The sequence below is a fragment of the Chrysochloris asiatica genome, unplaced genomic scaffold (assembly GCF_000296735.1).
Source record: "Chrysochloris asiatica unplaced genomic scaffold, ChrAsi1.0 scaffold00096, whole genome shotgun sequence".
Classification (NCBI taxonomy): Eukaryota; Metazoa; Chordata; class Mammalia; order Afrosoricida; family Chrysochloridae; genus Chrysochloris; species Chrysochloris asiatica.
In genome coordinates, this window is record NW_006408614.1 from 4,290,721 (window position 1) to 4,313,489 (window position 22,769).

A 22,769-nucleotide genomic window follows, 5' to 3' on the forward strand; every position below is an offset into this window, starting at 1 on the left:
AAATACTACACACCATTTTCTATATGGGACTTGAGCATCCTTGCATTTTGGTATCTGAGAGGGGTCCTAGTATCAATCCCCTGTGGATTCCAAGGGATATCTGTGGTTACTCTCCTCTTAACAAATAATAATAATAACCCTGGCTTTATAAAGTAGGGTAGAACTATTCCACAAGGTTTCCAAGGAGCTCTGGTAGCGTAGTGGTTACGAATCGGGCTGCGAACCTTAATGTCAGCGGTTCGAAACTACCAGCCGCTCCGCGGGAGAAAGATGAGGCTTTCTACTCCCGTAAAGATTTACACCCTCGGAAACCCTGTACAGGGTCGCTATGGGTCGGAACCGACTCGACGGCACTTAACAACAACAACAACAAACCCCTTGCACCACCAGTACTCCTAAGACTAAACATGTTAAGTGCTGTTGAGTGGACTCCTGACTCAGCTGATGGGTTTGAACTACGGACCTTGTAGTTCAAAGTCCTGTGCTCATCCTACAGCGCCACACCAGGAGTACAAGAATAAAAATGGTTACCATTAATTATGGGTTACATTGTGTCCAGAGTTTGACTGATCCCATTGGATCCCATTGGAAGGATACCATTCATGTATGCTCAGTCTGCACAGGCCTGCGTGGAATAAAACTCGTGTACTTTTTGGTGTTGGCTGTTAACTAGCAGCTCTGCGGGAAAAGCCTGGCGATCTACTCCCCAAAAGTTTACAGCCTAAGGAAGCTTGTAGGGTCATCTACTCTGTCACGTGGAACTACTACGAATGGAAATCCGCTGGAGGCACACAACAAAGTGAGTGTGCAGGCAAGGGCCAGGATACGCTCCTTAGAACCGGGAGCGCGTCCCACTCTCACAGTGGCAGCAGACACGCAGAAACACTTAAAAGAGCACCGCCCCGCCGAGCGCCACCGCGCAGCCGCACTCCAAGGGTGTCCCGGGATTCCCGCCCCCCGCCGGACCCGCGCTCCGACGTTCCGCTGCTCCCAGAACAACCGGAAGTGGCCGGGCCCAAGGCGGAGGGACCCGGCCAAGCGGAAGTCACTCCGTGAGGCAGTGGCAACGGCGGCGGCGGCGAGAGGATGAACAACAAGTTCGACGCGTGAGTGGCGCGTGGCTGCCCTTTCCCCAGGGTCTCCTTCCTCCAAATACTCCCCGCGGCCGCCTCCGCCAGCCCCGGCGCCAACTCTGCTTCCTCAGTCTCTTTCGGGGCTGGGGCTGCGGACCGACCGGGCCCAGGCGGTTGGCAAGAAGGAGGCCGGGGGGCGCGAAGTGCGGGGGTTCCCGGGCCTTGGGCGGAATGCGGGGGGCCGGGAGAGGGCGGCCGTGGCGCCCTGCTCCGCTGGGTGCGGGTTACCAGCGGCGTGGAGGAGGGTGGAGCCCCCGGCAGTTGGGTGTGTGCACTGCCATGCCGCCCAGCCTCGGAATCCAGCTTTCCTCCCAGACTCGCACTGTGGCTGAGGTCTCGCCTCTCCGCGCCTCGGTCTTCTCATCTGCAAATTGGGGCCGGGGGCAGAGCCTGGCTCGTAGCGTTTTGAGGATTCCTCGAGGCGACGTGGCTGCTTGGTGGCTACCCAGCTGCAGAGCCCCATCTTCCTGCACCTCCTTCCTGCTTCCTCTGGCCCGCCCCTCCCTTTCCTTTCTTCCCGCACTCCAGGCCCAGAGCTGGGCGCTTTCTTCCCCTGCGCGGGCGGACCCAGGAAGCCGCTGTCATCCGCGCTCCTAGGTGTCCCCATTCCTGGTTCCAGGGTCAGACTCTTTGGAGAGGCCGAGAGCAAATGCGAAAGACGTTCTGCATGTTTCCTTGCAGGGATTGGACTGGGATTTTTGGGTGGATGATGGTCTTCTTTTCTTTTAGTGTGGTGGGTCTCTCCAGTCCCAGACTCTAGCCTAATTTTACCCAAGCCAGCCCGTGGTTGATGCCCTGCTGTACCTCTGGGTGTGTTGTTGTTGTGGTTGTTATGTGCCGTGGAATAGCGACCCTTGCAGAGTTTCCGAGGCTGTAAATCTTTACGGGAGCAGAAAGCCTCATCTTTCGCCCGCGGAACAGCTGGTAGTTTCGAACTGCTGACCTTGCGGCTCACAGCCCGATCCATAACCACTACGCTACCAGAGCTCCTTTGGGTGTGGTAAGGATTAAATCACCTTCTGCCAAGCTTGTGAATTGCTAAACGTTGTCAGTTGCTGTTGAGTGGCCTCTGATTCATAGCAGCTTTAATAATTGCCCGATTCTGTGCCCTCTTCAACAGCCATCACTGTTTGAGCCCACTGAGACTCCAGGCAAGGAAGTGTGTTGGATAGAGTGGCTGAATAGTGAGAAATGAGCTGTGGACTTGATTTATTAGTTTCCATTGTGAGCTGCTGCTACTAATGTGAAATTGGTTTTTTCTTTTCCCCGAATGCAGTGAATGCTAGTGCATGCCCTGGCACGGGATGTCCCAACACGAGGCAGCTCCCAAGGAATGCTACCTTGTTGCTGAGAGGGCTCGACTGCTTGAGACTATCTGGCAGAACACTTCTCCTTCTCCAGCCTGCAGCTAGCGGAGCCCGTTCCTGGGTGCCCACTCATCTCCAGTCATAAGCCAGCAGCATCAAGCTCCAGACCTCCACTGGGTGCATGGAGCTTTCTGCAGTCCCATACCCGTTCCTCAGCAGAATAGAACAAATCAGTGTCATTTTAGTAAGGCATGTTGTAAGGAGCTCTGGTAGTGTAGTTGTTACAGATCAGGCTGCTAATCTCACGGTCAGTAATTCGAAACTACCAGCTGTTCCGCGGGAGAAAGATGAGGCTTTCTGCTCCTGTAAAGATTTACAGCCTCAGAAACCCTGTACAAGGTCGCTATGAGTCGGAACCGACTCTGTGGCACATAACAACAACAACAACAACAAGGCATGTTGTGGGCCATCTGGTCCAGGCCTAGCCAAATCATTGGTTATGAGGGTGTTGCAGTAACCAAATTTAAGAAGAAGAATATTGGCATCATGCTAGAGACTTCTTTCTTCCAGTGCTGTTCATAAGGTTTTCAGTGACTGGCCATTCAGATGTGGTCCACCTCTCATTAATCTTAGTCTGGAAACTCTGCTGAAACTTGTCTACCATGGATGACCCTGGTGGTATTTAAGATACCAGTGGCATAGCTTCACACAAGCCAGCGTGGTGCAACAAACTTGACAGTTGAGTGGTGGCTAGAAACTTTACATATATTCTATTCCTTGTACTAGACTGCAAAGCACAAGGTCCGCAGTTTAAATTCACCAGCTATTCCTTGGAAACCCTATATAGGGTTGTTATAACTCAGAACTGACTCAGTGGCACTTAACAGCAGTGATTCCTTTTAACATCTTTTAAAGGGGATGTGGGGCCTTGGTGTGGCACTGTAGGATAACCACTGAACTGTTAGCCACAAGGTCAGCATTCAAACCCACCAGCCGCTCCTTGGAAATGTTTACAGAGTCCATGTGAGTCAGAACCGACTCATATTGACACTTAACAACAACAACAGAGGGGATATGGAGCCCTACTGGCCTAATGATTAAAGTACTCGGCTGCTGACTGAAAGATCCGTGGTTCTTTTGGGGAGCATTTTGGGAGAAAGATATGGCATAGCGGTCTTAGCCTGTAAACATTGTACCCTTGGAAACCCTGTGTGGCAGTTCTTTGGTCTCTAGAGTCACTCTGAGCCAGAATTGACAGGCAGTTGGTTTTGTGGGAGGTGGGTTTCAAGGGAGGGGATGTTGTTGTCTCCTTCCATAGATAGAGAAAATGAGGCTCTCAGAGGTTGAGTAACTTGCCCACGAAACAGGAAGGGTATGTAGTACCAGGTCAGGCTCTGAATGGTGGTTTAACCTTCGTTGTCCAACACTCTGTTAACACAACCTGGGTCATCTTTCATTTGTTCTAATAATTAGCTATGTATACGGAGCCAGAATTTTTAGACTTCTCTTACTTAGCAATGCAAAGAACCAGAGCTAGTTTTTCATTTGAAATTAGCAATTAAAAACAGCACCCCCACCCCCAGTTTTATTTTTGTTTTTTCCTACAAAAATTTTGCAGTTTTTAGACCATTTAAAAATCTTTCGGAGTCTTAGTTCTAGCACATTGCTCCTAAGAGCACGCTCAAGAGTCTGAAAGTCTAGTGCCTGAAGCTGAGTCCACTTGTATAGTCTGACATGCTCCGGTTACTATTGGATGCTAACTATACTTTTATCTGAGGTGGTAATTGCTGGGCTTTTGTGTTTGGATAGATCTGTCAAGTTGGCGCAGGTCCGGGCGTTGATAGATCTGTTAAGTTGGTGCAGGCAGGTCTGGGCAGTGTTTCATTCTGTTGTTCATAGGGTCGCTATGAGTCAGAACAACTCAATGGCAGCTAGCAATAGTAACATCAAGTTGTTTAAGAAGCTTGATCGTGTTGCAAGAAAAGCACTGAACTGCTCATCACAAAGTCGGCAGTTCAAACCCACCAGCCACTGTGGGAGAAAGATAAGGCTTTCTGCTCCCATAAAGAGTCACAGCCTCAGAACCCGATCTGTAAATCCCATAACCTGAGTTCACAGGGACAGTAGTCACAGCTGCCTAAGTATGGTCTCTCTCCTCCATCACTCTGTTCGTTTTGAGTCCATTCCATACTGTCCTTTGACTCATATCCTGTAACACCTTGCATTCATTAAACACTGATGGAGTTCCTACCCTAAGGAGTATTGCTGCTGCTTCTGCTACTGCTCTGTGTGCCATAGCGTTGGTTCTAACTCATGGGAGCCTGTGTAGGGTTTCCAAGGCTGTGTACGGGATCCAAAAGCCTGCTTTTTCTCCTGCGGAGCAGCTGGTGGATTCACACAGATAATATAACTCACCACACTACCAGGGCTCCTTTCCAGGAGTATGAGGAGACAGCAGGGCGAGAATATGGAGCTTTCCGTCTGAGTCGTACCTTGGTTCAAATCCCACCTCAGACTGGGAACAGTGGCATCTGCACTGTTGTGGTTGTTAAGTGCCAACTCATAACAACCCTGTGTAGGCTTTCTGAGGTGTCGCTGAAGCGTTTGAACTGCCGACCTTTGAGTTAGCTGTCCAGTGCTGATCCTAAAGCGCCACCCCATTTGCACTAGAGGACACAAACGACTGGCCTTAGGAGTAGGCTCAGGGCATGGCATTGGCTAGCTCCACCCTCAAGAAATGAAAGTTCGTACTGAAGGCCCTTGAGGGTTTCCATTTCCGTCCCAGAAGGGAGCAGGGAGATGTGGTCCAGCTTAGTTTCTTCTCAAGTTCATTCTTTGTGTTTCTCCTCTGTCCTATAGTGGTTGGTAGCAAAGCCACTACAAAGAAAGGAACTTAAGTGCACTGTGTTCACGCAGATAACAGGAGATGTTAGGGTGACTGGGCCCTTCTTCAACCAAGATGTAAGGGAGGGAACCTTAGCATTTGATGGGGGTTGGGAGCTGAGAAGATAGGGATATACTTTGAGCCTTGGGGTGGGTTACTCTAAAAGAGAACTAGGAGCAGTCTTGAACTTTCTTCTTGTTAAGTGACATAGACCCATAGCGATTCTGCATACGGTTTCCGAGGAGTGACTGGTGAGTTTGAACTGCTAACCTTCTGTTCAAATTGGCCTTGAAGTGCAGCGCCACACCAGGACTCCTTGGACTTAAGCAGTGGAAAAACCCATGGGGTGATCTTGGTTGGGAGAGAAGAAGGGACAAGTGTGAACATTGATGTGGGAGCTTGAGAAGAGAGGATCTGGGGTCAGGCTGAGTTAGGAGAGGTGAGGGAACATACAGCCTTTCTGAGCCCTGAAGGCCAGGGGTCCAGGGAAGAGGGGACTCTCCCAGGAGAGAACTTGCTTCTTCAGGGAACTGTGACTGGGTCCGTATCACTGGAGTGGAGAGTGTGGGGACCAGGCCGATGGGGCTGTTGGGACACATGGAGGCCGAATACTATGTGTGTATACCTCATTTCCTCAAGCGAGGTCTTTGGGGACAGGTATCTTGTCTCCTGGTGATCCCCAGAGCTGGTCAGTGCTAATTTGTAACCCATGAGACTCACGTTGACAGTGGGAGGGTGTGCTGTAAGCCCGGACAGCGACTAGAGGTTCAGGGAATCTGACCCGAACCAGAGGAATCCCTGCATTCTGCTCGTCTGCTTCAGTCCCCTCCCCTTCCCAGATTTCTACTTCTGCTCGTGGGCTTTAGTCCCTCGTGGGATTTCACGTCTGGGGCCCATCATGGTGACCCCAGCTCCTGGAGGAAAAGTCGAGGTGGAACTCGCCCAGGCTTTTGCAGAAAGTCCCATGACCTGGGCTCGTGGCCAGGCTGAGCTGCAGTGTATCAGGTACCCTTCCTAGACCCATGTCTAGGCCCGGGAAGAGACGGGGAGAGTCATGGTGCAGCACACAACCGCCTCAGTATAGTCAACAGCTGGGACTGTGAAATGAGCAGAATAGACACCCCAAAATGTGGCTAGGTCATCTGTTCTAGTGTTTATTGAGTCCCGTCTATGTGCTGGGCACTGGAGATTTATAGGCAAAAAATAAAAATACTGAAGACTAAGATGCATTTCTGTGTTCTCTGTAGGGTAATAATAGGAGGATAATTTGAACACTTCTGGTATCTTTCTTGGGGTCCTGGTATGGCGCTGTAGAATAAGCACTGGATTGCTAACAGCAAAGTTGGCAGTTCAAGCCCACAAGCTGCTCCTCAGAAACCCTGTATAGAGTCACTATGAGTCAGAACTGACATAACAGCACACAACAACAAAAAGTCTCTTACTTGAGAATTGCCTGATTCTGTTTCTCTGCACATAGAGTCACAGGGCCCCAAAGGTGATTTCTGAGAAGCCCTGCAGTGAACGGCTCTCGGTGTCGCTCTGTGAGCTGCTTTCTGTGTGGTTTTCTTTCTGAACTACAGGAGTCCCAGAGTGCTGCGGGTCACATCACTGTCCCTCAAAGGGTAGCACTCAGATACAGTTGACTCTGTAGCTAGAAAGCAAGAAGATGCTCATTCCTTCTTTTAGGCTTTTTTTTCCTTCTGTTCAGCATCCTCCTGCCCGAGGTGCCAGGGACACAAGTGAGTAGAGTGCTGCTCACCTCTCTAAGGAAACCCTGTTTAGTGGGGACAACAGTTGTGGGCGGAATGGCACCTCCCGTTGAAAAGGATGTTTGTAAAGTGCTCGGGTATGAGAATGTCTAGGGGCGCTTGGGGAGGGGAAGGGAATGCCACTGGAGAGGCAAGCAGGAGTATGTTCTAGAGACCTTGCGTTCTCTGTCCTGGAGACTGGGCCCCTGGAGAGTTTCCGGTAGGGAAGTGACACGATGAGATTTGCATTCAGAAAGACCATGCTGGTGGCAGTGGGGAGGGTGAAGAGCAAGTGAGAGACTTGAGTCAGGGAGACCGTTCACGGAGAACAGACGAGAGCCTGAACGGAAGCAGCCACACTGGGTAAGTGTAGACAAGTAGACGGGAAGACATGGCAAAATAGATGGGGGCACTTATTCACTTGAAATGCCAAAGCACTTGTTTAATCCAGAGACTGTTCTCATGCTTGACTGTTTTCAGCAAGGATACCAATCCTGCCCTCGGTTTACCTCTTGCTTTCACGCCTGCCTGTGGAAACCCTGGGAGGCAGCTCTTCCTGGAGGTCACCAGCTAGCAGACCCCCTTTTCGTTTCTGTTCATCCCCCCCCAGCTCTTGCCTTTCTCTCATCTCCTGAGCAGCTCTCGGCCTGCATTTGGAGGGACTTCAGGTTGATTACTTGGTAGTTCATGCACCCTGGTGGCTCTGTTAAGTAAGTAGGGATCAGCTTGGACATGGCATGACGTTTTGCCTTCCCATTCAGCTTGAAAGATGACGACAGTGGGGACCATGATCAGAATGAAGAAAACAGCGCACAGAAAGATGGTGAGAAGGAAAAAACAGAACGAGACAAGGGTCCGAGCAGCGGCAAGAGGAAGGTGAGTGAGCTGCTCAGTGCGCCTGCCTTTGGATGTGAGATGGTCCCCCTGTGGAGACTTCAGGGTGCCCGAGTTGGAACACCTGGTTTTGTTCTTTTAAAAAAGAAGACTGGAATTTTTGGAGGTCATTTTCCTGCCACAGGGTCTGGCGGTGATACCTGGCTGCCAGCAATCTCCCAGTCCAAGTTTAGGGAGCTTAACCTCGGAGTGAGTTCCGCAAGGCTGGGTCTTGCAGTCCTGTGTTCCCTCTGAAATATCAGGCACTTAAGTTTTTCATCAGTAGTAGTATACTATGGAGTTCTGGTGTGGTGCTGTAGGATAAGCACTTGACTGCAGTTTCAGTTTGAACCACAAGGTCTGCAGTTCAAATCTACCAGCCGCTCCTTGGAAACCCTTTACAGGGTTGCTGTGAGTCAGAATTGACTCGAGGGCGCTTAACATCAACAACAGTAGGCTGGGAGTGATTTGGCAAAGAGAAAATTTAGAGTGAGTGGTGGTGGTTGTTAAGTGCCATTGAGGTGGTTCCGATGGATCCATTTCCCTGGAAACACCAAAGCCATCATTCATCCCTTGCTTCTACAATCCTGAGTTTAAGGACAAGCAGTGTGCTTGCTAGGTGGTAAGGGGACACCAGTGCCTGGCCTGCTCTCCAAGGAGCCTGTGTTTCATGGCAACAGTGACAATGGCTGACTAGTGAGCACTTGCTGCATGCCGGGTACTGTGCTAAGCATTTTCCCTGTATTCATGCACTTGTTCCTCTCGGGCAAGCCTGCGCATGGTATTGCTATTTCCCCCAGTTTGCAGGTTGGAAGCAAAGGCATGATCAGGCTAAGCAACTAGCCCACGTCCCATGCCAGTAAGTGGTAGGATGTCAAAGAGAGCTGGTGGTTGGGTTGGGGATACAAGGGAACTGTAAAACGTCATGAAGAAATGGAATGAAAAGATAATGCATTTTTCTATGAGCTTTTGGTAGTCTTCTCATACACTTGGATAAGATACAAACATAAATACCTGTGATGTGAGGTAGAAGTTAGAAAAGCTGTAAGAACATAGAAAAGTGTTACAGGAATGTAGAATCCGTTCGCAGTCAAGAAATTCTTGTGTCCACGGTCTCGGGTGCATTGCAGGTACCTGAGGTCATAGCCCTGTTCATGGGGGGGGCGGTGGGGGGAGGTGGTAAGGGACGGCACTGTCGAGGCTCCCCAGTGTCCAAGCATAAACACATCTCGTCTCTCCACAGGCTGTTGTCCCAGGGCCAGCAGAGCACCCCCTGCAGTACAACTACACGTTCTGGTACTCCCGGAGGACCCCCGGCCGGCCCACCAGCTCACAGAGCTACGAGCAGAATATCAAACAGATCGGCACCTTTGCCTCGGTGAGTGCTTGGTAGTGCCGTGTCGGTGTGGTGCTGCATCTGTGCCTGTGTTAATATCCTTGTTTACCTTCCCGTTTCCCTCCTCAGCTGACCTGAGGCCCCGTTACCCATAGCTAACATCCCTGTTGTTGTGCCATCGAGTCTAGTCCAACTCACAGTGGTCATAGGACAGGGTAGAATGACCCCTCGTCTTGGTCTCCACACTCTACTCTGTACTGGAGCCGATTGCCAGGTCTGTGCTCTTGTACAGCTAGCTGCTGCTGGCTTTGAATCAGTAACCTTTCAGTTAGCAGTTGTAGACTTAACCACTGTGCTACCAGGGCCCCTCCAGGTAGCCCACATAGATGTCAAAAAGTATGTGAATTATGGAATTGATCAAAAGGGAACAATATAAAAATACAAGTGCTTTGTTGTTAAGTGCTATCTAGTCGGTTTCAACTCATAGTGACCCTGTATAAGGTTTCCGAGGCTTTAAATCTTCATAGGAGCAGAAAGCCTCATACTTCTTCTGAAGAGCGGCTGGTGATCTCAAACCTCAGAGCTTTGTTTTGCAGTCCAGTGCTTATCGGCAGGGCTGCCATGCTTCCTAAGTAAAAAAGTACAGGCGCTCTTTGAAAATACACTGGATGTGCTGTAAATGAATCACAAGATTTATACACAATCCATTATGTGAGTTTGGGTTGTTTTGTTTTTAAATATTTATTTGAGTCCTTGTTATGCAGAGTACCCTGGGGCTACAAAATTATAGTATTTCTTCAGGAAGCTTGACAGTAAAGTCAGCAGTGAAGTTCAAAACTTTATTTTAAGAACCTTCCATTAAAGCGTTGGAGATGTTAGTGAGTATTCATAAAGCGGCATCTTTCTCTTGTGTTCAAAAAGAGAAGGAAGTCTAGTCCTTGGTTTTGTGGGTACTACCGGATTAACATGCCCAGATGCCATCATGCCATCCTCATGGGGCTGGGGTACGTTCGCCTGACCAGCTCTCTACAGCTAGAGCCGGTTCGTACTTCAGGTTTGCATACACCTTCTGTTTGCTGTGCATTTGATCTCTGGCCAGAATCAAATGCAGGATTTGTCTTTTTCGTAAAATAATGGAGGTCTTTGTCTTGTTGAAGACAGGAATATTGGGAAAGAATCCATAATAGACAGTCCACACTGCCAGAGGTAGAGAGGAGGGACCCAGTGGTAGCACTTTACTTGTGTCGTTTCCTCCAGCCATTAAGGTAGCCCCAGGAGACCCATGTCATACAGGGTCAGTCTGCTACACAAGACCTCTTTAAAGTGTTCAAGAGCAAAGATGCCACTTAGTGTGAGGACTAAGGTACACCTGACCCAAGCCAAGGTATTTTAAATCACCTCATATGCGTGTGAAAGCTGGACAGTGAGTAAGGAAGATGAGACAAAGTGATGTATTTGAGTTATGGTGCTGGAGAAGAATATCAAAAGTACCATGGACTGTCAGAAGAGTAGACATCTGTCTTGGAGGAAGTACAGCCAGGATGTTCCTTAGAAGTGAGGAGGGTCCGACTTGTCATGTACTTTGGACATGTTATCAGGAGGGACTGGTCCCCGGAAGAGGAAAGTAGAGGATCAGTGAAAAAGCGGAAGACCCTGGCTGACTTAAACATAGCAGTAACAGTGGGATGGCACAGGGCCGGGCAGGGCCTCCTCCTGTTGTACGTGGGGTCGCATCTAGTGACACAACAGTAATGAGGTCAGTAGGAGCCCTGGGGGCACTGTGGGTTAGGTTGTTGGTCTCTTATCCGAAAGATTGGCCATTCCAACCCTCCAGCTCTTCCTTGGGAGAAAAATGAGGCTGTCTGCTCCTGTGAAGACTGATGGTCTTAGAAACCCTAGATGAGGTGTTATGAGAGGAAATCAACTCCATGGCTGTGGGGTTGGTCTTTGGGTTCTTATGAGGCCAGTAAGGAGTCCTGTTGGTGCAGTGGGTTAAGCATTGCGCAGCTAGATGAAAGGCCAGTAGTCCCTCTGAGTAAAAGATGTGGCAGTCTGCTCCCTTGAAGATTTACAGCCCTGGAAACCCAGTGGAGCAGTTTTGATGGCACAGTGGTTAGAGTGCTTAGCAGCTACTAAAAGGTCAGCAGTTAGAACCTACTAGCCTCTCCGTGGGTAAAGGATTTGACAGTCTGCTTCCATAACCCCATGGGCCAGCTGGACTCAGTTCTGCAGGGTCACAGTGAGTCAGAATCGACCAGGTGGCAATGGGTTATGTTGGCTCTTGGTTTTGGGTTAAGGTAGTAGGTGGTGTGTTGTTATGGAGTATGAATTTGGTTCTTAAAAAAAAAACGCGCATTCAGACTGTGACTGTGGCACTTAGCTTTGTGTACCTGCGTGTTAAAGCACTGCGTTGTGTAGGGTCTTAGCTTCGTGTACCTGCGTGTTAAAGCACTGCGTTGTGTAGGGTCTTAGCTTCGTGTACCTGCGTACTAAAGCACTGCGTTGTGTAGGGTCTTGCTCCTCTCCCGACCCCATGGCTTCAGAGGGAGAGTGTGGATCAGCAGGACTTGCCCAGCTCCGGCTCTTGACCAAGACTGGACTCCCTTCCCTGAGGGATTCCTTCTTGTGTTGCCAGTGTGGTGTTTTTCTCTGACAAATCCATAGCATATGCTCTTCTCTAACGTGCCTGCCTTCCCACATGATCTCCCGAGTGAAGGTCAAGTGAAGATGTAGCCTCCGAGAAAATGCATCCGGTGTACAGCGCCTCCTGTTTCAATGGCTGTCTCCGGGATCCGTCGCCTGGTCTGCATTCAGCAAAGAGAATGGAAAGATCCAACTTTTCCCTCTGGGTCTTCTGTCTGCAGGTGGAGCAGTTCTGGAGGTTTTACAGCCACATGGTCCGTCCCGGGGACCTGACAGGCCACAGTGACTTCCATCTCTTCAAAGAAGGAATCAAGCCCATGTGGGAGGTGAGCAGTGAGGGCCTTTGTCAAAGTTAAAGTCTTTGCTCAAAATGATTTCCCTTTTGCTACATCTTTGGAACCAGGCCCCCAGGCAAAGGCACCATGACTGGGGAGGTTTTTAAAAAGCTTGTTTTATTGTTAATGTGGTTTGTTGTCGTTGCTACCATTGAGTAGATTCTGACTCATAGCGACCCTGTATAAGGTTTTTAAGGAGTGACTGGTGAGCTTGAACCACTGACTTTGCAGTCCAATGCATTAACCCACAGCACCACTAATGTGGTGTTGCAATGAAAGTGTTTTTATTTCCCAAGAACTGTGTTTGTGTGTGTATAAGAATATACGGTGTGAAAAGTACTTTCCATAGTGTCACTGAGTCAAAACCAAGCTTACAGGTAGTACTTGGAGAGGTTCTCAGAGAGTCCTTAGTTGGTTGTGCTCTAGAAGACAAATTTAATCACATGCACACACCTAGCCACCGCTTAAAGTCCTACCCAGCTCCCCTTGCAGACCTTACTGCCCCTAATCTACCTTCCAAATCTTGGCTTGTGTCCCCTCTGCGGCTCTTTGGGCAGCTGGGTTCTTCCGGTGCCCACAAGAGACAGCTGAGATATGTCCTTCTCCTGAGCATCCTGTCTGCCCTGTCTTCTTCGTATAGCAGCCCGTGCAGATGGCAACATGGCAGCATCTGAAACACAGTGTTTTCTTTGAGTTTCCCTGCCAGTCTGGATCTGGGGAGGCATGGGGACTTGGTGCCTGTACGTGGAGACACTCAGTAGACGTTGGCAAGTGAAGTAGCGGGTGATTCATGTTTGCAGTCTGACCTTTCTCTCCACTCCTAGAGTGATTCTGGAGGAGGAGGAGTCTTTTCAAAGGACTTTTGGATGGAATGATTTGCACCAGGGATCCCTACCCTGTTTGTTTGAGTTTTCTCCCGTTTCTTCTCTCTCTAACCCTCCCTGCTCTACACCATTTTTCCTATAAAGCTAAGTTATTGGAAAGTGACAAGACTTCTTAGTACTTCACTGCTTCATGGCATTAAAAATACTGCCTGAACTGCAAAAGAAGGCAGCCTGGTGGTGCAGTGGTTAAGAGCTTGGCTGCTAACCAAAAAGTTGATGGTTCAAACCCACCCACCACTCTGTCCTAGGAGAAAGATGTGGCCATTTATTTCCTTAAAGCCTGACAGCCTTGGAAACTCCAAGAGCACTTCCCCTCTGTCCTGTTTGGCCACTCGGACTTGGAATGGACTTGATGGCGGGGGGCTGTGGTAACTGTAAAAGAAAAGCCTGTGAGGCCGTGTTTTCACTCTACACCTGTTTCTCTGCACAGGACGATGCAAATAAGAACGGTGGCAAGTGGATTATTCGGCTGCGGAAGGGCTTGGCGTCCCGTTGCTGGGAGAACCTCATCCTGGCCATGCTGGGGGAGCAGTTCATGGTTGGGGAGGAGATCTGTGGGGCCGTGGTCTCTGTCCGGTTTCAGGTAAGCCATGTGTCCTGTACCACCTGCACTCACCTCACTTCCCCAGGTCTGCTCTGATGGCTCCTTTCTCCTTCCGTAGGAGGACATTATTTCAATCTGGAACAAGACGGCCAGCGACCAAGCCACCACAGCCCGAATACGCGACACGCTTCGGCGCGTGCTTAACCTCCCTCCCAACACCGTTATGGAATACAAAACCCACACCGACAGCATCAAGTACGTGTTGTGGGGTGGCCGGGGGGTGTCCCTGAGCTGAGCTAAAGTAGGTCTGTAGTTTGGTCCAGAGCAGTTTGTTTGTACAGGAGACTTGACTGGTGGAGAAGGGACAGAGCAGCTCACCCTTTAGTGCTTGCAGCCACACGGAGCAGTGCTCTGTCAGCAAGGTGCCCGGCCCACCACCCCACAGGGCGCTTCGTAGCAGAGCGTCCAGCCGCACTGGCCCCCAGGCTTGCTCTGTCTGTACAGGCTGTCTCGTCTTTCATTCGCTGACCACCGTCTTCAGATGAAAGACAAAGCTGTCTTCTTCTCTTTCTTGTCCCCTGTCCTCCCTGGCCCCGCTTCTGCATGTATTCTTAACCTGCTAGCTTCAGTCTGTTTTCTTGGTCCTGGGACAGGGAGCGGCATCTTAGGAGGAGCAAAGCCTCCACTTCCTGTGTACAGAGCTGTAGTGGGAGAGGCAGCAGAGTAGTCTGGGGGCATGTAATCGAAGGGGAGACCCGCTCAGCCATCTCCACAAGGACCCCAAGGGTGAGAGTGGTTGGCAGCAGTCCACTGGGGATTCTGAGCTGGAGGGGAAGCTGGCCAGCTGTGAGCCAGGGCCTCTAGTTCCCTCCTCTGGCTCCAAAAGCAGTCTGTGCCTTTGGCAAGTCTCTGAGCCACTCTGCTTCAGTGTCCCCATCTGTGAAATGGCAGGGGGGTGGGGGAGCAGCATTCCTTCACCTGACAGGGCTGTGGGGAATGTCAGATGGTGAGTGCTCTTGCGGGGCCAAATGCTGTCATTGTCCTCCTCATTGTCAAGAACGAAACCTCCATCATGTGGTTCTTATTAAAGGCGAGTGCCCAGCCTAATGATTAGGTTCAGCCTGCAGGCCGCTGGGAATCTGCTTTCTGTGCTTTCTCAGAAAATGTGGGTGGAGCTGGCTTAACCAGCTGAGTGCCAGTTGTTGACTGGGAACACCGCCACTGGCGTTGGTCCAGAACCAAATGACTGGGCGCGACACCTGGTAGCCACCAGCAGTTATTAGACACCCTGCCTTAGCACTGCTTTTCCCAGGACGGGGTTTTCTTACTCTGTGTTCTGGGGTTGAAGTAGTTTCTACCCTCCGGGTAAACTAAGGGCTAGAGAGAGCCCCACATCCTTTTTCTAGGATTGTTTTCCTTAATTTTTTGTTTTTTGTTTTTGAGATTCCCAAGTGCCACCCTCCCCCTAAAGGAAGTTTTTCAGCTGTTAGGAAAGGGAAAGAGGTATTGTACATCAGCTCTCCCCCGCCTCTCTTCTCCCTGTCTCCTCCCTGAGCCATTGCCTCCTGAGTTTGTAGAAACGGTTCCAATCCAGGCTGTCTAGGAGAGCCCGTGGGCCTTTTGCCCCAGTCTGCTAGGAAGATTGGCCTGCTGCTGCGTGTTGGCAGAGGCCGGCCTCTGAGACAGCAGCCCTCCAGGGACCAGGAAGCCCTCCTGGGGACCCAGATACTCCTTCCCTGCAGCTCCCCTTCCTCTCCCAATGTGGCAACCTTTATCACTTCCACTAGAATGCCAGGCAGGCTGGGCCCCCAAAGGCCCCTTTTTCCAAACCTCTGGAAGACGCGGGTGAATGTGCCGTGACCCTGTCCCTTTCTGGATGGCACCGTCACTGAAGCTGGCACCATCGGAGTCTCTTGTTTTGTTGGCGTGCTACCTGGAAGAGCCTTGTGTCCTGGACAAGAGGAGTTGGAAGAGCATTTGACATTTTAAGAACAGGCTGACATGCAGCAGCTACTACGACTGCTGAGACCACTTAATAAACGGTGCTAAACTAGCTTGTCTCCTGCTCTTGCTCTTTATGACGCATCCAAGAAGTGGCCTTTTAGACGACTGTCAGCGTGTGAAAGGACAGCACAGACTTCTCGGTGCAGGGCCGTCCAGGGATCTCAGTCTTACTTCCATAAGCCCAGTGTGTCGAGTCACGCGGTATTTAGATCGAGAGCTGCTGAGGTCTCTGACTTAACGCGCTGGCATCCTGCTCTCATGATAAGACCCTGTTTGCTGGTCCTTGCATTTTATCTCCCACTTCATCACGTCCACGACCAGAGCAGAGTGGCTTCTGACTTAGGGTCCAGCTGGAGAGTCGGTTCCACTTAGAGAGGGGACCCCTGCCTTTGCTTCGCTGGCTTTTCTGTCTGCCTTTACTTCAAAGAAATCTCTTGCTTGGAGGTAAACCCCTGCTTCTGCCTGCGTGTGACTGTGTATCCAGCTTCCTTGCTTTGTGCTAACAGGGTTTTCTCAATGGGGCCAGAGCTGCCCAAGCCACAGGCTCTTTGTCAGCCTTCCGCTGCTTTCCCTCCAAAGCCAGGTCAGCTTCCTTTTTGCACTGATCCTGCCAGACTGCGAAGCCCCAGCCCTAGCACGTTTGTGCATCAGGATCCGGCTCCCAGGCACCTGACCAGGACACACTGACCCCTCCTGTGCTTTGCGGCTTTGGCTAATTGGCTGCAAGTTGTCCTATAGGTCCCTTCCCTGCATGCAGAGTCGCAGCAAACCTCGTGGCCCTTCAGGCTGGCTTAGGAGCCAACAGCGGATCCGAGAAGAAGGCTTTTTGCAGACATTGAGTGAGGTTGCCTGATCGCATCGGTGAAAGTGGCTGTGGATTGATGTGGAGTTTCCCAAAGCCGCTGCTCCTTTTGGACAGTGATATCTGCCCTTACACCATCCTGGCCTCGGGACCCGCAACTCGATATGCAGGGGATGTTTGTGTCTTTGCTACTTTGTCGCATACCCAAAATGGTTGAGGTACCTAGAGACGGGGAGGCTTGCTGGACTCTAGAAAGGTCCTTCCTGTAGGTTTTCAGCATTTGTCACAGAACTACATTGTGTTAGCCTTCTCCCTTCCAATGGCCTTTTCCCTCTTGCCTTCCACGATAGCATTACATGTAGCGGCCTTAGTTTCCGCTCTATTGTCATTTTCCTGGGATGAGTTTGTCCCCTTCTAGAGTGAGATTTGGTCAGAAAGCCCCAAACAGGCCTGCTGCTCTCTGATCCTTGCCACACTCGAGCAAATGTCAGCTGGGTCTGCTCCACGCTGTCCTCTGGGGCTTGTCCCCTTGGTAGGGCTTTGAACCAAGAACAGCAGCTGTCAAAGGGAAGAAGAGGCCAGCGGGAATTGCCCTCCCTCATGCGTTAACGCCTAGGGTGACAGGAGCTGGGGGGTCCTTTAGGAGGGACTTCATACTCTTAATCAAGTAGCCTTGCACTCTCCTTTTGTGACCGGCTTTCCCAGCCTCCCCCTGATCACACTGCTGTGGCCTTTTCCTGCTGTTCGCCTCGGCCAGTGGAGAGGCCATACTGCTACTCAGACAGGCTGATGAGCATCCCGCTTCTGATCTGAGCTTTGCTGCTGCAAGGGGTCTGCCTGCTGACCTCTGCCTAGTGTACTGCCAGTAGTCCCTCGCCTCCCCTCTAAGGCGAACAGGTCACTAGATAACATTAATTCTGAGGCCTGGGGCCTCGGGCCTTGTAGGAAGCTCTTTCCCAATGGAGTTCTCAGACAGCTGTGTTCTTACAAGCACCACTCGCTCTGTCTCCCCAGGTTGTTACCCAGCCAGCCATGTGACCCAGAGTCATAGGCCCACCAGGGTTAAACTGGGGGTGGACAGTGTCTTGTGAGGAAACAGTCCTGGAAGGGACCGCAGTGAGGGCGAAGAATCCTCTGGAGTCATTTATTCAAGAAGGGAATCCCTTTACTACATCCAGATTCCGCTCTGTCGAAACCAGATCTCCAACGGTTCATTTTGGATTGATCCCCTGCTCCGCACTTGCCTTTCCACCCCAAATGTACTGAATCTGGATCTACATTTAAACAAGATCCCCAGGTGATTCTTAGGTGGACATGAGGCCATGTCCTAGAATGGTGCAGTGGGGTCTGGTTCCAGATACCTAGGTGGACATGCAAATTCTCAGCATTGACTCAATCTGGGATGAAGGTTTGAAGCCCTGATTTAAACCTTGAATTAAATTCACAGGCAATGAGCAGCCTACCCCTCCTGTCATGGCTAAGCCCCAGCCCTGTGGCTCTGCTGGTGTAAGCAGTCTTCCATACTGCTGTTCAAAGAACCCAGGCGATTGGGGGGGCTGGGCTCCCCACAGTTACTGAGGGCTCGTAGGAACCAGGCTTGGTGTGTGAGGGGGGTGGGGGGGCAGTACAGAGTCACCCAGAAAGGTGCTCTTGGGCTCTCAGAATTTGCTCTCTGGTAAGTGAGATGGGCCAAGGGGGATCTTAAAAGGGTTCTTTGTTATTCTGTCACTGGAATCTATTCAAAATAGACTATTAATCTCAGGGTAAGTTTTTCTTTTTTTAGAATCTCCAGTCATAGAACACTTAGCAATTAACTTGTTCTTTACATTGAAAAGAATACAGTTTTACTGTTGACCTGCTATGTCTGAAGTGCCAGGCAGAAAACAAAGTGTCACACCCAGGCTTAGGCAGTGGCTTTGCCTCCAGAGCCATGCTGTTGGCCTCTGATGACAGTGATTACACCAAGGACTATGACCAACAATTTAATTACCACCAAATACATGAGAGGATTTAACCCAGATTCTTCGCTTTGAGGTGTAACTCAATAGGAAGAACATACTTCTGAAGAAATGGCTGGGTCTTCTAATTCCCGCACAGACCAGAGTGTAGTTCTGAAGTTCCAGCGCCTGCAAGGTCCTTGACACAGAAAACTTCTCTGTTTGGGCTAGTTGAGGTGTGGGCTGTTCTGGAAAAAGGGTAACGAGATGACATGTTAGCAGAGCTGTGTCACTTCCTGTTGGCACTTCAGCTGTTTGAACTAGAAGTGAAATCTCACTGTTAGACTTGGTTTTGCCCTTGTCATTTTTGGGGCCAAGAGCAGGATTACTTTCTGAAGTTTCCCACAAGCCCCCAGAGTGCATCACATCACCATCTCCCCAGAAGGGAACAGAGAGCAGATGTCTGGCTGTGGACATTGTGTTTGTGAGCTGGCAGACTCATGCATGTCTGCTGTTGTGACATTTTCATTGATTTCAGTGAACATGTTTTAGGTCGCTTCAGTAATACTCTGAAGAAACCACTAACTGCACCTCACCCTTTCCTGAGAGTTAGATCTTTAATTTACAAGTGCTTTTGTTCAAAGGTGGGAAATACTGACGAACTAGGTATAACCATGGGGCCAAGTCTCCGTATTTAATGCCTCCCTATTGAAAGAAAGAAAAGCTGTCCATAGACGGCCTGGCCCAGTAGTGACGTCTTAGTGACCATGCTGTTGACCCTGCAGTGAGTGAGTGATAACCAGAAATGAACAACTGGCTGTGAGAAACGTTTGATTTGAAAGCACCAGATTACCCATTTTATATATAATCCCTAGGAGACTTCCCAGTTACGCCCCAATGGGACTCGTAAGGAAGCTAGAGCAAGAAAGTAAGAACTGTGCTCCTCGGGGGAAAATGTGAGTTGGGTGGGGGCCTCTGGGAGGCTGGGGCTCTTGTCTGTTTTAGCTCGCCTGGCAGCCACCAAGGACCTGCTCACAGAACCCCCCTCCCCCTAGTCTCCACCCCTTCCGTCACATTCTCACCTCTAACCTCCCTTCCCAAGAGCCTGACACCCATGTGAATCAATGTGAAGGGTGTTGTCTGCCTTGTTCCTTCAGAATGTGACCACCTTAACCTACACTACTTCAGGGCCTCAGAGGAGTGGGGGGTGGGGAGTGGTGGTTCAGGATCAGCTGGAACCTGATAAGGACTTGGGGTCTGACTTGAGAGTTAGAAGGTTGGGAGAGTGAAAGCAGAGACAATGGTGTGCTTTCTTTCATTTCATCTCTAGGCACCCTAAGGCAGCTGGGTTGGCCTTTTTACTCAGGGAGACCCAGAAGAAAGATTTCCACCACCTGCTGTCCCAGGCTGTGGTGCCCTCTGATGCAGTCAATTGGGGGGTTCTTGGGTGACGTTTCCAGCCTGCCTTCATTGGCCTCTCAGAGCATTATAGCAGGGGGCTGTTGAACTGTAGCTGCGTATCTTTGGGGAGCAGGGCCTGAAGAAGGCCCACCAGTCCCTGGGAGGTGCTGGGCTGGGTCCCCGGCTGTCCGGGAGGACGGTCTAGCCAGGAAACCCCAGTCACCGTGCATTCAGACCCAGGGGCTCCACTTAGAGGATGTTTGCAGCGGGTGTGTGTGGGGTTGTCGTGTCTGCTCTGTGGAAAATCTTTTGATCTGAATGTGCTCTTGTGTTTTTTGTCTCTGGTTTGCCAGGGCCTGGGAGGAGTTTCATGGCCTGGTGAATAGCAGCGGCCGCTGATCGGACGCTCCCCCTGTGTCTCACACTCAGGGTAGGGCCTTGTCTATCTTCTATGTGACCCTGTAACGTACCTCTCAGCCATAGGCCCTGGCCCCTGGGGGTGCCCTTTTCCCAACACCTAGCTCAGTCCAGACTGCAGAAGCTGAGTCCTGAAGCACTGGGTCAGCTCCCGAGGAGGCCCTGGGCAGCGGTGTCACCTCACTGTGCTTCTGGTTTCTCGTTAGACGATGAGGCCACGCAGCCTAGAACGCCTCTTGAATCACTTTCCAGGCAATCCGAATGAAAAATGATCTCAACTCATGACTAGCAATTGGCCCCAGAGTTTTATTTTCTTCTTGCGTGGCCATTTGAAGCCCTGGCGGTGTCCAGACAGCGGGCTGCACCCCAGGCCCCTCTATAGGCAAGGGGAATGCTGTGTCTTGTTTACTGGTGATGTGGGTCAGGTCAGGGAAACATAAATGCGGGTTTGGGCCCTGAAAGTTACCAGGGGGTGGGTGTCCTACAAGTGTCCTGGCAGAGAGAGACCCAGGGGTCTCCAGGGTGAGTCAGCCAGAGTTCATTTGAAGACCATTTATAATTTGATTCAGAGGACCACAGGTCATGTCTGCCTGGTTACCAGAGGAGAATTGCCTAGATTTATTCTGAATGAGAGAAACAGGTGAGATGGGAACATATTCCTGGGCATCAGCTGCTCCCCATCCCCTCTCCAACCCCTAAGATAAGTGGACTATTTCTGAAACTAGAACAGAGCTGTCAAGTGAGGTACTGCTTCCAAGTTCCCCCTCCCAGGAGGAAAAGTGACTTTGTCAAAGGCAAGAGACCTGCCTTGCTCCAACGGACCAGCAGAGAGGCAGCCCTGGGGCTCAGCATAGGCAGTTGGCGCACTCTTAGCCAGCATCCCCGAGTGCCCACACAGACAGGAGGCCACAATGTAGGCGAAGGAGGCAGACTAAGGGAGCACCTCCCTTTCCGAGGTTCTGCAAGCAGCCCGGCCTGAAGTCCCAACAGGAACCTTCTCCATCCATCCCCAGCAACGCCATGCTTCATCTCCACTGACTCCTCGTGTTCCGGAAGAGACGTACAACCCTGCTTATTGTGATGTGAGCTGCCATCTCAGAGCTCCTGACCCTTCTCAGCCCACACCCAGGTAGACCCTAACCTGGGAAGACCAAAGATGTCCAGTAGAGAAACTTTTCGTAATTCTTGTAGAACCCCTCAATTTATGTGGTATTTTATGCCATTTCCTTTGCTGCCATTTAGGAGGTAGCATTTGGCTTCAATTCCACATAGGTATTGTCTTGAATTCAGGGCTTCTGTGGATGGCCCAGTTGGCTTCTGGCACAGGATTTGGGAACCTTACCAGCTTGGCAATCTGAGCAGTGTGCAGAGAGCAGTGGTCCTTGGTTTGGGAGTAAGGTTGGCAATAGCCACTTGGTGGGAGAGTGGAGATTGAAATTTGACCTGTTCCTAGGAAGAGGGACCCTGGTAGGACAGTGATTAAAGCGCTTGCCTATGAACCAACAAATCCTTGGTTCAAGCCCATCAACTGCTCCAGGGGACAAAGGTGAGGCAGTCTGCTTCTGTAAATGTCTATAGCTTTGGAAACCCTAGAGAACAGTTCTGCTCTGTCCTATGAATTGGAATTGACCTGATGGTAGTGGTGTGGTTTTTGGTTTGGGTCCCTAAGCAGGGATTGGCATACAGATAGAGGAAGCCAGAGCTGGCCTGGCAACAAGCGTGTGTTCCCCTGACGTGCGTAGGGGCAGTACCCCTCAGAGCGGACGTTCAGAGGGGTTCCTAGTTGGGTGGTTCCCAGCTTTTACTTGAGGACCTAGAATCCCTCCAGCACTGTGGAGGGTCCCTCAGAACAGGGTGGGACATTCTTCTGAGTGTTATTCACACAGGGGTTAGCTACTGTCCCAACTTCTTGGTGCTAGAGTCTTACCCTGTTGTCTAGTTCTCCAGAAGAGATGGTTTTGAGAGCAGATTAAGTGCCGTCGAGTCGTTTTTGACCCATAATAACCCTGTACCAGGTTTCCAAGAAGCAGCTTGAATCACCGACCTTGTGGTTCAAACCGACTTTTCAGTCCAGCGCATTAGCCCACAGTGCCATAGCAGGACTCCTTGAGAGCAGACTACAAACCCATTTTCCCTGTGTTTGGGCAGTGGTTTTCCCTGAGATTGATGGTGGGGACCGGGACACTGGGGGCGGCAGCAGAGAAAGGCTCCTCCGTGGGATAGCTAAGTCGTAGGATACAGGTAAAAGATCAGGATCTCATCTCAGAGACAGCAGGGAGTCTGCGGCCTCAGCCTCCTGTCTCTGGGTCTCTGTGAACTGTAGCCCAGAGTGAGGGACAAGGGCAAGGATTAGTGCCCAGCTGACTGGAGGTGAACAGATTTCCTTAGACTTAGCTTGGTGGCATCAAGCTGGTCTCTCTGCCCACTCTCGGAGCCAAGGGCCCATAGCACCAGCCTGCAGCAGCCTGTCTTGTCAGTGTGTTATACCGCCCCTAAACTATGGCAAACTCCCAGCTTCTCT

General features: G+C 50.7%; 1 protein-coding gene across 2 annotated transcripts; it reads left to right on the forward strand.

The window, feature by feature from the left end:
- The first annotated feature begins 960 nt into the window (after positions 1 to 960).
- EIF4E2 (eukaryotic translation initiation factor 4E family member 2) lies at positions 961 to 20,230 on the forward strand. Of its 2 annotated transcripts, none has more exons than XM_006866753.1 (7): positions 961 to 1,106; positions 7,834 to 7,948; positions 9,189 to 9,323; positions 12,146 to 12,250; positions 13,574 to 13,726; positions 13,806 to 13,942; positions 15,475 to 15,740. In XM_006866753.1, exons 1-7 carry the CDS (start codon positions 1,087 to 1,089, stop codon positions 15,545 to 15,547), a joined length of 738 nt encoding a protein of 245 aa, XP_006866815.1. In that variant the 5' UTR covers positions 961 to 1,086; the 3' UTR covers positions 15,548 to 15,740. The 2 variants fall into 2 exon arrangements, with proteins under 2 accessions (XP_006866815.1, XP_006866816.1); XM_006866754.1 differs by lacking the exon at positions 15,475 to 15,740 and adding an exon at positions 20,185 to 20,230 and having other exon boundaries at positions 1,087 to 1,106.
- The last annotated feature ends 2,539 nt before the right edge of the window (positions 20,231 to 22,769 follow it).

Excerpts from the sequence above, each read along its gene's own strand:
- EIF4E2 (XM_006866753.1), top strand. The coding sequence starts at position 1,087 with ATGAACAACAAGTTCGACGC. Across the intron at positions 7,949-9,188 it reads CGAGCAGCGGCAAGAGGAAG|GCTGTTGTCCCAGGGCCAGC; the intron begins GTGAGTGAGCTG and ends GTCTCTCCACAG. Across the intron at positions 12,251-13,573 it reads GAATCAAGCCCATGTGGGAG|GACGATGCAAATAAGAACGG; the intron begins GTGAGCAGTGAG and ends TTCTCTGCACAG.